Here is a 15,329-nt window from a genome sequence, read left to right as displayed (position 1 = left end):
CAAGTTTTTTTATTATTATTATTATATAACAAATAAAAAGAAAATGGATAAAATAGAAAAAGAATAGAGCAAGCTAGTGTTAGAGACCTTGTTTGCTTTTGTTAATTGTATAATAAAAAGAACAATAGAATACAAAAAGATTAGAAAAGCTAGTGTTAGGTTTTTTTGTTTTTGTTTTAAGAAAACAAGACAAGTTTTTAGTTTTTTTTAAAGAATATATTTAGAATAGAGGGTGCCAATAAAGATGGAAGAGATGTGTTTTTAGTCGATTCTTGAAGATGGTGCTGGGATTGAGTTGAGCAGGTCATTCCACCAGGAGAGAACATTTCATTTAAAAGTCTGTGAAAGTGATTTTGTGTCTCTTTGGGATGCACAAAAAAGCGACGTTCACTTGCAGAACGCAAGCATCTAGGGGGAGCATAAGTCTGAAGTAATGAATTTAGGTAAAGGGAAGCAGAGCCCGTGGTGGTTTTGTAGGCAAACATCAATGCCTTGAATTTTAAGCGAGCACCTATTTGTGGCCGGTGCAAACTGATGAACAGAGGTGTGACGTGCGTTCCCTATTATCTGTTATCTAAAACCAGGAAGTAACCGTGCTTATGGTCAAATATGCTCAAATGCCTACAGAGCCAGAGAATACATGATACCACAGGTACAGTAATTCCTTCCTGAATTTAATTGCTATTATGCAGTCATCTTTTAAATATCTCAGGTCACTTACTTTTTCACATATTCAAGGTTTCAATAAGATTATAACAGCTCTTGAATGTATGGTGGATCATCCTGGCCTAGAACTGTTTGTTTAAATGTATTCTCCCTTCAGAATGCATATAACATCTACAGGGCAGACTATGGGCCTTTAGGTCTAAGGGGAATAGAAGCGCAAGTTGTGTTTTAACGCATTTAAGTCATCAGTTTTTATTGTAACAAATGACTGAGGAGCAAAGCATAAAGTACTGTTCCATCTGGGTAACTGTTCATCTTAGGTGTAATTTTTTTTTTTAAACTCACATACCAACATAACATTTAATGTAACAAGTACTGAAAGGACACAAAACTGTTTGTACAAACATTTATTGTGTGAAAAACTGTTGTACTTAATACCACAGAGGTTTTTAAGCAGTTATTCTATAAAACAGCAGGCACAGCAAAACTGAATGTCTATAGACAAACAGCAAACGAGTACAAAAATAAATGTAATAATTATACTAAACATTCTTTTTAAAAAATAAACTTGTTTGGGTGGCGCAAGGAATAAGGGCAGAGCTCCCTGATGCTCAGGGGAGGTATGTGGGTCAGACCTGCCCTTGATTGAACCTGGACACGTAGCTGGCTATCACTTCCAGTTTGTCTGGTTTCTCAAACTGGGCTGTGAGATCCTCAGGTGTGGAGATCTTCAGGAACCTCATCCACATATGGGGTTGGGTCCATAACAACTTTCTCAAAGATGAGGTCCATCAGGTTGTCCACATAGTCTGTAAAATATATTTTAAATAGTTTTAATAATGACCCTGAAGGAGTGTTGCACATTTGTGACCCTGGAGCACAAAACCAGTCTTAAGTCGCTGGGGTATATTTGTAGCAATAGCCAACAATACATTGTATGGGTCAAAATGTTCCATAAAGATATTTTGAAAATGTCCTACTGTAAATATATATATATTTTTAAAAGGTCATTTTTGATTAGTAATATGCATTGCTAAGAACTTCATTTGGACAACTTTAAAGGGCGATTTTCTCAATATTTTGATTTTTATGCACCCTCAGATTACAGATTTTCAAATAGTTGTATCTCAGCCAAATATTGTCCTTTCATAAACCATACATCAATGGAAAGCTGAATAAATAAGGTTTCCATTGATGTATGAATGTAAATTTCGAAAAATTTACCCTTATGACTGGTTTTGTGGTCCAGGGTCACATTTGTCACTTAATTGGTATTTATGTATTACTTTTAACAGAAGGTTTATTTTTTACAAAAGCAATTTAATACAACAGTTATTTATGTTCTGCTTGTGATATAATGTCTGTATCTACAACGTTTATTTTTAATTTTAAATAAAAGCTTGTTAAACTCACGAAAGGTTGGATCTGCTTTCACTGGCTTTGCAGTGCATTGTCCTTTCTTGCATTTTGGAAAATTGACCTTATATAGTGGCTCACCAGCTGCTGTTGTGGCTTGGGGACGCTCAGCATTCTCATTAAAATGCAGGGCTGCCAGGTAGAGTCTTTAGAAAGGAAAAAAATGGTTAAACATGTTAGGTCACACGTGTGTTATAGTGCGTGTTTTAAAATATACATTCCTGTCCAATTTATTACTACTGAGTTACCTGCATAACATTCCAAGAAAAGAAAAGACAAAGTTCTTGGGCACAAAACAGCGAATTACGCTGTGAAACACCTCCAGTGAAGAGGTCTGATGGTGAGGGCTCAGTTTCTCAACATCCTTCAGAATCCTCTTGTTTGTGAGCACCTTCTCTAATCTACAGAATGCAGGTGTCCCTGGTGGGAAAAGGTGAAATTATCAAACTATGGGCCAGTTTTACTAACAGCTTGCACCAGCGCGAACCGTCTAATAGTACTGTCAGGTTTTACTGAAGATGCGCAGTAATGAATTAGCGCTGAAAAGGTGTAGACACAGTTTTTTTTGCACCTGACCTTATTGAATATGCATTTGTAGGAGTTTCAGTTGCACAATTTATGGGAGGAGAGTACTCAAATTAATCACGCAACGAGATTTATTAACGTTTGTGCTCGTCTAATTACTGGTATTTGCGCAATTATTTAACGCCCAAATAAAGCATGTCTTAAAACTGTTTTGGGGTTGAAATGGCTACAATTATTGTTGCAGAGAACAGAGAGCGTGTGATAGAAGAGAGAGGATTTTTTCCACATGTATTAATTTATTTGGAATGCCAGAAGAAAACATTATCCGAACATATCGTTTGCCAAGCCATGTTGTTTTTAATTTGCTTCAGTAAATAAAAGACCACGTGGAACCCTTCAACTAGGAACTCTATCAAAACTTCTTGCAAACCTTAATTTTTTTGGCCTCCGGTTCTTTTCAACGTACTGTGGCTTCTTTATTTCTGATTACGCTAATTTGCGCTGTGCTTGGTATATTGCATTGGTTGATATGTAAATGAGATGTTGTGTCTGTGTTCTTTAATTTATGCATTGTTAGTAAATCACCCACAGAAATTTCCACACTCATCTGGGCTGTTTTCGAATTGCGCTCTCGTGCTAATTTGCATTTAGTAAAACTGACCCTATATACACTGAACAAAATTATAAATGCAACACTTTTGTTTTTGCCCCCATTTTTCATGAGCTGAACTCAAAGATCTAAGACTTTTTCTATGGACACAAAAGGCCTATTTCTCTCAAATATTGTTCACAAATCTGTCTAAATCTGTGTTAGTGAGCCGAGATACTCCATCCACCTCACAGGTGTGGCATATCAAGATGCTGTTTAGACGGCATGATTATTGCACAGGTGTGCCTTAGGCTGGCCACAATAAAAGGCCACTCTAAAATGTGCAGTTTTACTGTATTGGGGGGTCCGAAAACCAGTCAGTATCTGGTATGACCACCATTTGCCTCATGCAGTGCAGCACATCTCCTTCACATAGAGTTGATCAGGTTGTTGATTGTGGCCTGTTGAATGTTGGTCCACTCCTCTTCAATGGCTGTGCGAAGTTGCTGGATATTGGCAGGAACTGGAACACGCTGTCGTATACGCCGATCCAGAGCATCCCAAACATGCTCAATGGTTGACATGTCCGGTGAGTATGCTGGCCATGCAAGAACTGGGATGTTTTCATCTGTGGCATTGTGCTGTGTGATAAAACTGCACATTTTAGTGTGGCCTTTTATTGTGGCCAGCCTAAGGCACACCTGTGTAATAATCATGCTGTCTAATCAGCATCTTGATATGCCACACCTGTGAGGTGGATGGAGTATCTCGGCAAAGGAGAAGTGCTCACTAACACAGATTTAGACAGATTTGTGAACAATATTTGAGAGAAATAGGCCCTTTGTGTCCATAGAAAAAGTTTTAGATCTTTGAGTTCAGCTCATGAAAAATGGGGGCAAAAACAAAAGTGTGGCATTTATAATTTTGTTCAGTGTATTTAAAAGGCTAAAAAAAATATTTGCAAAAAATATATATTACAGGGAAAAAGGCATGTCTGACATATGCACATAGACATGATTTACACTGGCAGTGCAAATAGGGTGAACGCACCAGCTCTCAACCACTTGTTCTTGTCCCTTGAAATGCGTCGCGGATGCAAACACCGTGGGAAAACAGGATCTTTGTGTGCGTGTATGTTTTGGACATGATTAAGTATTGAAGTCCACTTTGCCACTCGCTCTTGCCCCGAGGAAGAAGCAGCTGCTGTCCAATATATGTGGTTTTTTATACTGCGAAGCCACTTCCGCAGTTTCTCACATTCTTTGCTCTGTGAAATCCTCAACAGTTTCTTGGACAGTCCTAATAATACAAACAAACAAACTGTATTCCAGACATACCGTATGCAGTTAATACAATAATATCAAAGGGACATTCATTGCCAAAGTTATGAATTCCATTCGTAAAATTTCATTCTTAACATTTTTCTGCTTTGTTTATAGCAGGGGTGCCCACACTTTTTTGTTTGGGGATCTACTTTTCAAATGAGAAACTCACCGAGATCTACCAAGTGAAAAATAAATAAATAATAAAATACATAAATAAAAAAAGCTTGTTGGGATGTATCTTTATATTGCATTCATTTAATTTTTAATTAAAAATAAAAATAAAATAACTTTCAATTCTTGGTACCCACGTAGAACTGAGCCTGCATTTACAAAGCAGTGGTTCTCAACCTTTTTTACTCCAAGACCCTCCTCTCCAAATCAATACTGCAAGCCCAATACTTTTCAAGCCCGATCTGTTATTACTTTTCAATTACATGTAAATTAATGTAAAAATGTAGTTTTTAAACCAAACAAATTAAAAAAAGATTTAAATACTCCATGTTCTTTTTTGCAAACATACTTTGCAAAAATGTCACTGCTTACTTTTAAGTTGTATAGAATATCTGCAAAACTCAATTATACAATAATTTTAACATATAAGCACGAGTCAACCAGCCATACTAAACAATACCACAGGGATAGGCCAAAGATCTGCATACAAACTTCGGCCCATACGGGTCCATTCAGAATCATTAAACAAACCAAAATACAAATGAAAAATGAAACCTTTCTGAACTCGACGCCACAGTTCCTCTGTCAGAACACTGTTTGGACACGGTTTCGTCTGATGCCCATATGTACATAAACACCACTGCAAACTTCTCCAAAACACGCGAGCATCCATCTGTATTCAACTGCGTGAATATACTGAGCTGTATTCAAGCAGAAATATGATGCTATAGTGATCAGTGCGCCGACAGCGCACATACATGGTTCGTTTGCACATTAATTACAACGGACACAACGCGCACCTAACGATCCTGATCCTGGTGCTGTTATTTATTTATATATATATATATATATTTACATTATTCAACATATTAGTCATAACATTAGTGAATATATTATTTTAGTTTTAAGTTATCTCGCGCCCCCCTGGTTGAGAACCACTGACCTAAAGCGCGATCTACCAGCATTGCCTTCGCGATCGACCTATTGGGCACCCCTGGTTTATAGAATAACCAGTTTATGATACTATGAAGTCATGAAGCACATAAACCCCACCTCCACACACAGGAGCTAATACCTTTTTCTATGCGCCACACATCATAGTACTGCGTGATGTTAGTCTCCCGCAGAAATTTCTTTACTTGAGGGTGTCGGTCTGTCACAATACTATCAAAAGTCACATTATGTGCCCTCAAGACATCAAGGCTCCTCTTCAGACCCTCTTTCTCCATATAGTTGCTCCCTCCGACTTCATTACTCTGATTATAAAAAAAGGGCAGATATGAGCATGGTTGACAATTCGTGTTAGCTCAGGACTACACAACGGCTTACACAAAGTGAAAATAGCTTATTTTCTTTGCGATAGATTCTATTTACACTGTTCCAAAAAGCAGGATTTTCTGCCATTTATACTACTTACTGCAAATAGTGGCAATTATCTGCACCTCAGTACGAAATAATAACATATTCAAATTATTAAATGGATGCCACCTTATTGGGACAATTAAGCCCTCCCTACACCTACCCTAACCCTACCCAATACTTTGTCAACTTTTTAATTAATTCCTTCATTTTTATTGAAAATAAATGTTTTTCCGGTATGATGTGAGATTTGAAAAGGGAGAAAAAGAGAGTTTGGCAAAAGGCAGTCTTGAACTCATGTCGATGGCATCAAAAAGCATCTACGCCACTGGAACTGATGTTTCATCTCCTGCTCTGAAATGACTTACAGCCGGATGACGAAATTTCAATAAGTTTAATTTCATTAAATGTTTGTAACAGTCTGTATTTTTAACTCACCTGAAGTAGCTGCAGATCAATAATAGTGCTGGTCCTTAGGTCCATCACAGAGTAACTGCCAAACTTGGCAGAATGACCTTTACAGATAAATGTGTTATGTTTAATTTGTCTTACATCCTATTTGTGACCCTGGAGCACACAAGCAGTCATAAGTAGCACAGGTATATTTGTAGCAATAGGCAACAATACACCGTATGGGTCAAAATTATACATTTTTCTTTTATGCCAAAAATCATTAGGATATTAAGTAAAGATCATGTTCCATGAAGATATGTTGTAAATTTCCTACTGTAAATATATCAAAACTTCATTTGGACAACTTTAAAGGTGATTTTCTCAATATTTCGATTTTTTTGCACCCTCAGGTTCCAGATTTTCAAATAGTTGTATCTCAGCCAGATATTGTCCGATCCTAGCAAACCATACATCAATGGAAAGCTTATTTATTGTTATTATTCTTATTTATTCTTATCAATTTTTAATGAGATGGTTTTATGACTGGTTTTGTGCTCCATGGTCCCATATGTAGTTTTATGACGACAACAGTCATAAAATATGTAACGCTTGGCCCTATCGGCTGAGGCTACAGTCTTGCTTTCACAGTAATCTCTAAAGTGAGACAGTCGGTCAATATTTAGTACCTGGTAAGCTAACCCTCAAGCCACCTCCTAGGACAATGTTCTGCTGCTGACGGAGCTGCTGTAACATGCCATCCTGAGCGGTCTTCCAGCTATGAACGATTGCAGGCTCTATGTAACTCCGGGCATGATTCCGAAAGGTCTCATAGTTTATCATCTTCAGTTGCATTGCCCGGAAGATCTTAGGTCAGAAAGAGAGGAGTGTTTTTTTTCAGTATGGCTTAAGAGACTATGTTCATTTGTTCATGTTCATCAAAAATGAAAATTAGCCCGTGATTGACTCATCCTCGAGCCATCCTAGGTGTATCTGACTTTTTTCTTTCAGACAAATCCAATCGAATGGTTCTTCCAAGCTTTAAAATGGCTATTTTTCAACAGTCTAAAAGAAGTCAAATAAAGCACATCCATCCACAATAAAACATGCCTCACACGGCTCCAGGGGGGTGAATAAAGGCCTCCTGTAGCAAATCGATGCATTTTCGTAAGAAAAATATCCATATATATATATATATATATATAATAAATAAAAGTCAGATATACCTAGAATGCCTTGAGGGTAAATATGGGCTAATTTTCATTTTTGGGTGAACTAACCCTTTAATGATATTAAATGCTACAGTCAATTATTGGCTATACAGTGATATTCATATCCCCTACCTTTTTAAGTTTGAAGAAAGAGGCACCAGTGGCATACAGTGCAACAGAAAGCTGAAGGTTTCCTGCAGCAGTGCTTCCAAGAATTGGCTGACTATTCCATTTCCTAGAGAAATCACAATCTGGGCACCGCTGTTCTACAGAGAGGAACGTGCCAACCCTTCTCGTCCGCACATCGGAAACACGGTAACACTCAGGGCACTGCTCAAAGAGCTCCAGTAGGCAGCTTTCATAAACAATGTATGTTGCGCTCTTATGAGCCAGCTTGGAAGATTGCATCCTATTAAAATAACACAGACTTCATGAAAAAGGGACCCTGGACCACAAAACCAGTCATTTTTAAAAAAAATAGAGATTATGAATAAATAAGCTTTCCATTGATGTATGGTGGTAGGATAGGACAATATTTGGCTGTGATACAACTATTTGAAAATCTGGAATCTGAAGGTGCAAAAATAAAAATAATATATATATATATATATATATATATACACACACACACTGAGAAAATTGCCTTCAAGTTGTTCAAATGAAGTTCTTAGTGATGCATATTACTAATCAAAAAATAAGTTTTGGTATGTACAGTAGGAAATTTACAAAATTTCTTCATGGAACATGATCTTTACTTAATATCCTAATGATTTTTGGCATAAAAGAAAAATGGATAATTTTGAGCCATGCAATGTATTTTTGGCTATTGCTACAAATATACCTGTGCTACTTTTGACTGCTTTTGTGCTCCAGGGTCACAAATGACCAAATTACAGAAAACATCTTAAATGTTTTGAGGAATGCAATCCAACTGAATGCAAAATGTTTAGAAAAGTCTTGTCACTCACGTCACATCTGTTGGCTTAGTCAAAGCTGTGACAGAGTCTACAGGATCATATGTAGAATCCAACGGCTCTTTGACGTTCATACTTGAGCTGCTTCCAGACGGGTCCTCCTCTTCCTCCACCAGCTCCAAACGAGATCTCTTATTTGGCCTCTTTTTTGACGTTGAGGACAGCAGTGGTTGTGAGGAGCCAACAGCAATATCAGCTGTCTGTGTGCCTATTAGAGATCCAACAATACAGTTAGTCCAGGGTTCAGTACATACCTCAGTTTTTTAACCACGGTTTTCGGTTCTGATGGCTTGGCACATCAGTGTATTTTTTGCAAAAAATTAACAACAAAAAACTCCTGTAAACTTATGTACACTGGTAAAAGCGTGGATTAATTATACTCCTACTTAATTTCTTTTGAGAGAGGTATTATTTTCACCCAAAAAAGGATATATTGGCCATTATTGAGTGCTTGTAAACCCATGTAATGTGTGTTTCATTCATACTGGACCCCAGAGGGCGGCCTCGCACAGAAAATCCACATATGCATCACAGAAGCAACAGAACTGATGACGTTCCAGGAAATCCCTAATATGGAAAAAGGCATTGCTATCGCTGTAACTGAATAAAAAAAAAATGATATAACGTTAAACGTTCTGATTGCTGAAACGCAAGGACAATAAACACTCGACTGTGACAATATATGGTTTATGCGTGTTCAAGTATCTCAGGTATTTTCATACTGATTAGGTATATTTGTAAGCCAATTGCTAATCGACATAGCCTTTATTACAATACGTTTTTTCTGCCTCATTCTGTGATAAAAAGCCACGTCAGATCACAAAAGGAAGTTATTTCAAACACTTGACTAATGTTGTGACATGAAAACTTATAACGGCCTCTTTTGTTGAACAACAGGTTTAGAAACACTTCTCATAGCAAGTCATTACAAGGGAAGATGTACGGCGTGTGTTGCGAATGCACATTATAAGCGGGGAAACGTTTCCTCATCTCAGCACGTTAATTCACAGGTACACACAGCCAATTCAGAGAGAAATAAACACACAGAAATTATTTAAATGCAAAACCGCAATTTACAAGCACGTATTGAACCGTGGATGTTGTACCGAACGGTTTGATATTATATTGACAACTGTGACATCCTTAGTGCCTATGTTATATAATAATAGACATTTTGCTACCGTGGAATAATATGAAATTAAAAAAATTAATAGAAGTTACGACTTAAACACCACAGAGACAGAATAAATGAATTCACACTATGTAGGATCTAGATCAGCAAACCTGTGCTTTTGTAGTGAGGACGTAGAGTTTTTATTGACAGCTGGGTGCCAACTGTGCAGAGTGGTGTTGTGTCCGTCTGGCAGGCCACATGATGCACCTTGGCCCATTCTTCAGATGAGCCTGACTAAACAAGAGTAAATAAGTGAATGGGTAAAATATATTACCCCGTGATTATATATTTAAAGACATCAAAGGGATTGCTAATCGTCTTGAATCACACGTAGTTGTCGGCTGTACAAACTATTTGGAAGGTATTGCATTAAGTTCACCGTTCTTATTCATGCAGTTATAACAGCTCAAAAAACTTTTAATATACATTTGTAAAGGACTAGTCATTAACAAACACCTTTGGGCCCTCTACAAAGGTAACTTCAATGTAGCGTTACCATGTTATCTTTATAGAAACCACACAGTTTGTAATAACACAATCACCTTAATGTATTGTTCATTATAAACGTGCGGTTATGCATTATATTAAGAACACTCTAAATAGAAATGACGACTCTCTGAGACTGTTAAAGGATAAGTTCACTTCCAGAATAAAAATTTCCCGATATTTTATTTACCCCCGTCATCCAAGATGTTCATGTCTTTCTTTCTTCGGTCACAAAGAAATTAAGTTTTTTGAGGAAAACATTCCAGGATTTTTCTCCATATACACAGTTTTCTCAACTTCTTGTTTTAAGTTTATACAATAAAAAGTTGAGAAATTTCCTAAAAAATAAGTTGAGAAAACTCAAAAATCTGCTGAAGCTGGTTGCCTTAAACTTTTAAGTTGGCTCAACTTTTCTTTTCTTTTCTTTTTTTTTTACAGTGTAGTGGACTTCAATGGTAGCCAACAAATTCAAAGTCCAAAATGCAGTTTCAGTGCAGTTTCAAAGGGCTCTACACGATCCCAGTTGAGGAATAAGGGTCTTATCTAGCGAAACGATCTGTCATTTTCTGAAAATAATTTATATTTATACACTTTTTAACCACAAATGCTGGGCTTGCTCTAGCTCTTCGATGCGCATGCGTGTCTCTTCACATATTACATTATCCTGTTGGAGAGGTCATGAGCAGTTAGTTCTTCTTTGTACTTCAGTTAAAAACTCAATCTTATTTTCTCCTCCAACTTTAAAATCATCCGACATCATTGCTTTACCTTTTTTGTAAAGGGCAATGGCTTTTTTGCATGTTGGTTTTGTAAACACTGGGTCAATACGTGACCTTTCCAACATCACCTAATAAAGACGTGCATGCGCATCGCAGAGCTAATGCTAGCAGAGCATTTGTGGTTAAAAAGTGTATAAATATAATTTTTTTTCCAGAAAATGACCAATTGTTTCGCTACATAAGACCCTTATTCCTCGGCTGGGATCATGTAGAGCCCTTTGAAGGTGCACTGCATTTTGGACTTTGAAATCATTGGCTACCATTGAAGTCCACTATATGGAGAAAAATCCTGGAATGTTTTCCTCAAAGAAAAATTTCATTTCTTTGCGACTGAAGAAAGGAAGACATGAACATCTTGGATGACATGGGGGTGAGTACACTGAACTTATCCTTTAACTTTAGCCGCATTCATTGTGAAACTTGTTAACTAGCACATTATTAAGAAAGGAGATTGGCAAATTTTCAACAAACAAAAAAAACAATTTCTCACTTCTGCTGAAGGTGAAGATGGATCACGAACAGTTGGTACCGATCCATCCCTCAGGATCAATTTTGTAGCAAATCCTGCTTTATACTGACCCTCATTTACAAAACAGTCTTGTGTAAAATGATTTGAGCACACATAAACGCATTTAGGTAGATCAGGGGGTGTATCCCCTTCAAAAACAAATGAAATCCACTGCGTCTTCAGCGGCTCAGATGTTGGGAGTAAGTGACGACAGCCATGTTCATTCTTACAGCCAACAACAAAACACCTCAATCGCTTCGGAGCCATTCTCCAGCATCGAAACAATGGCCGACTGGTGACAGCTCACTCAGGGCGGGTCTGTGATAAAACACCAATGTCAATCAACAATCATGGGAGGAGCCTGTGCAATGTGACATCACACAGCCAAGAATCTGAGAACTGCTTGATCTGAGACAGTGATTATTATTTGTGTCCCTGGAGCACAAAACCTGTCAAAAGTAGCACAGGTATATTTTTAGCAATAGCTAACAATACATTGCATGGGTCAAAATGATCAATTTTTCTTTTATGCCAAAAATCATTAGGATATTAAGTTAAAATCATGTTCCATGGAAATATTTTGTAAATGTCCTACCGTAAATATACCAAAACCTAATTTTTGATTATTAATATGCATTGCTAAGAACTTTAAAAGTGATTTTCTGAATATTTTGATTTTTTTTTTGCACCTTCAGATTCCAGATTTTCAAATAGTTGCATCTCAGCCAAATATTGTCTGATCCTAACAAACCATACATCAATGGAAAGATTATTTATTCAGTTTTCAGATTTTTTTTTTTTTTTTTTTAATCACTCTTATGACTGGTTTTGTGGTCCAGGGTCACAGGGTACTGGATGGATTTATATCATTATTGGGTGGTTGTGTTGCATTTATGTTCAAACACCATATAAAAGTGAATTTTGCATCTGATGACCTGTTTAACATATTTGTTAAACATAAAATCTAGAAAACATGATGCTGTATTGGCTATGACTAAGCACAGATGGGCTTAATAATACCTGATCAAGACTCTCTTCGTGTGTTTGTTTTTTCCTATTTGGGTAAAGAAAACACTGTACTTTATTATTATTATTATTATTAATATTATTAAGCCCATCTATGACGAGTAAAAAAATAATAATAATAATTATCTACCTGAATAATTCTTGTAATTGTCATTTATTAACAAGTCAAATGCTGTAAAAGAGGTACACAAATAGGCTTAAACTTGGTTGGTTTTATATTCACACATTCACACATTTCCGCGTTCAATAACTTTCTAATTATATGTGCAATAAAGTTATTTTTTTGCTAACTCTAATCAGCGACATCATTGTCAGCCTACTACATTTTTTCACAATCGATCAAAATGGGCAAGTATTGTTTTAATGTCATATTTACTTGCGAATGTCCGCTGAATGTCTGATGTAGTGTGATTAACAAAGTAATTGAATGCTGAAGTCCGAATGTGCGAATATAAAACCAACTTTACCCAAGTAGTTAGGCTTGGATCTTAGGAAGTTGCAAACGTGCAATACTTTACTGATTTAAACAGTAATTCAAAACAGTGACAAAGACCAGTTCCTTAAACAGAACCAGAAAAACACCCTCATTATTGTGCTATAATCGTTCAAAATCATTTTCAAAACACCAACACATCTTACAACATATTATACAAAAATACATATTTCAACACATTTAAATACAGCACAATATAAAACAAACATACTCTTCAATCACATACCTAGCACCAGCTCCGACAACAGTTCTCCAACTCTGACATAAACCCTCGTTGCCGTCTGCACAGAAATATTTTATACGCACAATTATACAAAATATCACACTTTAGTATTAGCCTGCATCAAACATTGTCACATACCTAACAACTGCTACAACTGCTTTCCAAACCAGGCACGAACCTGCACAAAACAGTTTAACGCACATGATCACAAAATATCACGCATTTAAAAGTGTTACAACGAACATAACCAATAAAACTTGTATTTACCTCAAACACAGAAATCACAGTCACCATTACTCCAAAGCTAATGCTATTCCATTCATAAAGGACGCGAGGCTGGAAGATACCGTACTCACCCTACTAAACACGACTACCGTAAATACTCTAGTAAATACTATAATTATTATTATTATTATAGGCAAAACATTTTTTTTTTTTTTTTTAAACAGTAGCTATTTTTTCCTACTCAATCCGGTTTCAGAACGGTAATAATACACAGGAACATTAAAATATGAACCAATTGATTAGTTATTTATTCGTTTTTAAGCCCTGGTTTAAAAAAAAAAAAATCTTTTTTTATCTACTTCCTTGATATCATTTTAATCATCTTAATTTATTTTTTTCTTTTTTCTTATAGTAATCTGATGGAGCAGAAAACATTATGCACTCAAAAGATGGTCTGACAATCCAACAGACTGCAGTCGCTGTAGACAGACTCTGATACAGCCACTCCATATAATCGTCATGAACAAAATAATCATATAACCAAAACTGGGTAGAGAGGGGGTAAGATGAGCCATTGTTTACTTTTGTGGTCCAATCAAAGAATCTAAAGGAATTTCAGGATGTTTCCAATCATTTTAAATGGTCAGAATGTATCTACTGTCAAAGGCTTCTAAAATATGGCTTCTTATGAAAAAGTGTTCCTGTGGCTCAGTTTGCCCCAGGTTAGGGGTAAGTTGACCCGAGTCAGTGGGTAAGATGCACCATCTGAGTATAAACTGACCATCTGACTGAATCTGATTCAAACCCATGTTCAGTTTTAAAGAAAATTGACCTCTTTTAAAAACTAATTTAATAATACAATTTCCTTTCTCAAACAGTCATATTTATTTTCTTAAAGCTATCTTAAACAACATAAAACCAACCAAATAAAGTTTACATATCAATCTTTAATTGTTTGCATTTCTGAAACAATGCGTTGAACACCAAAGTTGTAATCCTTCCAAAAAACAGAATAAACAGACAGTTTGTTGAGTAAAATTAAATAACAAAAACTGAATTAGAATGAAGGAATAAATGTCACTGAAACTAATAAACATTTTAGTCAAAGGATTCTTGGCATGGTAGCTTTTCTGCAATGTTTAACAGTCCATTATGGACTGCAGGTGGATTATAATGTGATGAAAAGCATCTTCTGGTTCTTATCAGAGAAGGATTTGGTGCACTTGTACTGTGTCCCTATCAAATAAACTACATATAATGATAAACTAAATCACTCGTAAAACCAGTTTATACTTCAGAGATTTAACTTAACTTCAGTGCCTTATGGTGGGGTCATTTAAAACGCTGGCTCAATTTACCCCACAGCATTTGGCATTCAGGCTAATATTTAGTTAAACGTTTTGCATGGTTGCTAAATCAACTATATGCATCACAAATATTGTTAGACCTAGATCAATTTCTTTGGTGAAACAGCCATTACATCTGTTATGCTGAAATATTACCTTGACAACCCAAAAACAGTTTTTAAAGTAAATAGGTGCCTTCCACGCATCCCATGTGTTTCTTTTCTTCACAGTCCGGCAGAAATGATGGGTGCTTCTAAAATACATGATCACATGACAGTAAAAGTGTGCAGTTGCTAAGATACAGGGGGTGGGACAACTTACCCCACTCTCCTGCTATGTATCATTAGGGAGAATGTCATTTGGATAAAAACAGTGAAACAGCTTGAGACTGCATTGAATGAGAAGCAGTGATAAAAAGTATGAGTAAAACTCTTAATCTTTTT

The 15,329-nt window shown here is 36.4% G+C and overlaps 1 protein-coding gene across 5 annotated transcripts; it reads right to left on the bottom strand.

The window, feature by feature from the left end:
* Nucleotides 1–1,082: 1,082 nt before the first annotated feature.
* On the bottom strand, nucleotides 1,083–13,693 carry LOC131530781 (uncharacterized). Of its 5 annotated transcripts, XM_058761228.1 has the most exons (16): nucleotides 13,583–13,693; nucleotides 13,454–13,493; nucleotides 13,319–13,373; nucleotides 12,730–12,771; nucleotides 12,594–12,627; nucleotides 11,556–11,891; nucleotides 9,911–10,034; nucleotides 8,621–8,834; nucleotides 7,785–8,061; nucleotides 7,131–7,308; nucleotides 6,490–6,566; nucleotides 5,768–5,948; nucleotides 4,247–4,495; nucleotides 2,331–2,502; nucleotides 2,080–2,228; nucleotides 1,089–1,475 (listed from the first exon to the last, which is right to left on the bottom strand). In XM_058761228.1, the coding sequence occupies exons 6-16, from the start codon at nucleotides 11,838–11,840 to the stop codon at nucleotides 1,381–1,383; spliced, it is 2,001 nt and encodes a 666-aa protein (XP_058617211.1). In that variant the 5' UTR covers nucleotides 11,841–11,891; nucleotides 12,594–12,627; nucleotides 12,730–12,771; nucleotides 13,319–13,373; nucleotides 13,454–13,493; nucleotides 13,583–13,693; the 3' UTR covers nucleotides 1,089–1,380. The 5 variants fall into 5 exon arrangements, with proteins under 5 accessions (XP_058617214.1, XP_058617213.1, XP_058617212.1 ...); XM_058761229.1 differs by lacking the exons at nucleotides 12,594–12,627; nucleotides 12,730–12,771 and having other exon boundaries at nucleotides 1,087–1,475; nucleotides 2,164–2,228; XM_058761227.1 differs by lacking the exons at nucleotides 12,594–12,627; nucleotides 12,730–12,771 and having other exon boundaries at nucleotides 1,090–1,475.
* Nucleotides 13,694–15,329: the final 1,636 nt, after the last annotated feature.

Source organism: Onychostoma macrolepis, chromosome 22 (genome assembly GCF_012432095.1).
Source record: "Onychostoma macrolepis isolate SWU-2019 chromosome 22, ASM1243209v1, whole genome shotgun sequence".
NCBI classification, from domain to species: Eukaryota; Metazoa; Chordata; class Actinopteri; order Cypriniformes; family Cyprinidae; genus Onychostoma; species Onychostoma macrolepis.
Note: the sequence above shows the minus strand (reverse complement) of the source record. Positions and strands in the feature narration are given on the sequence as shown.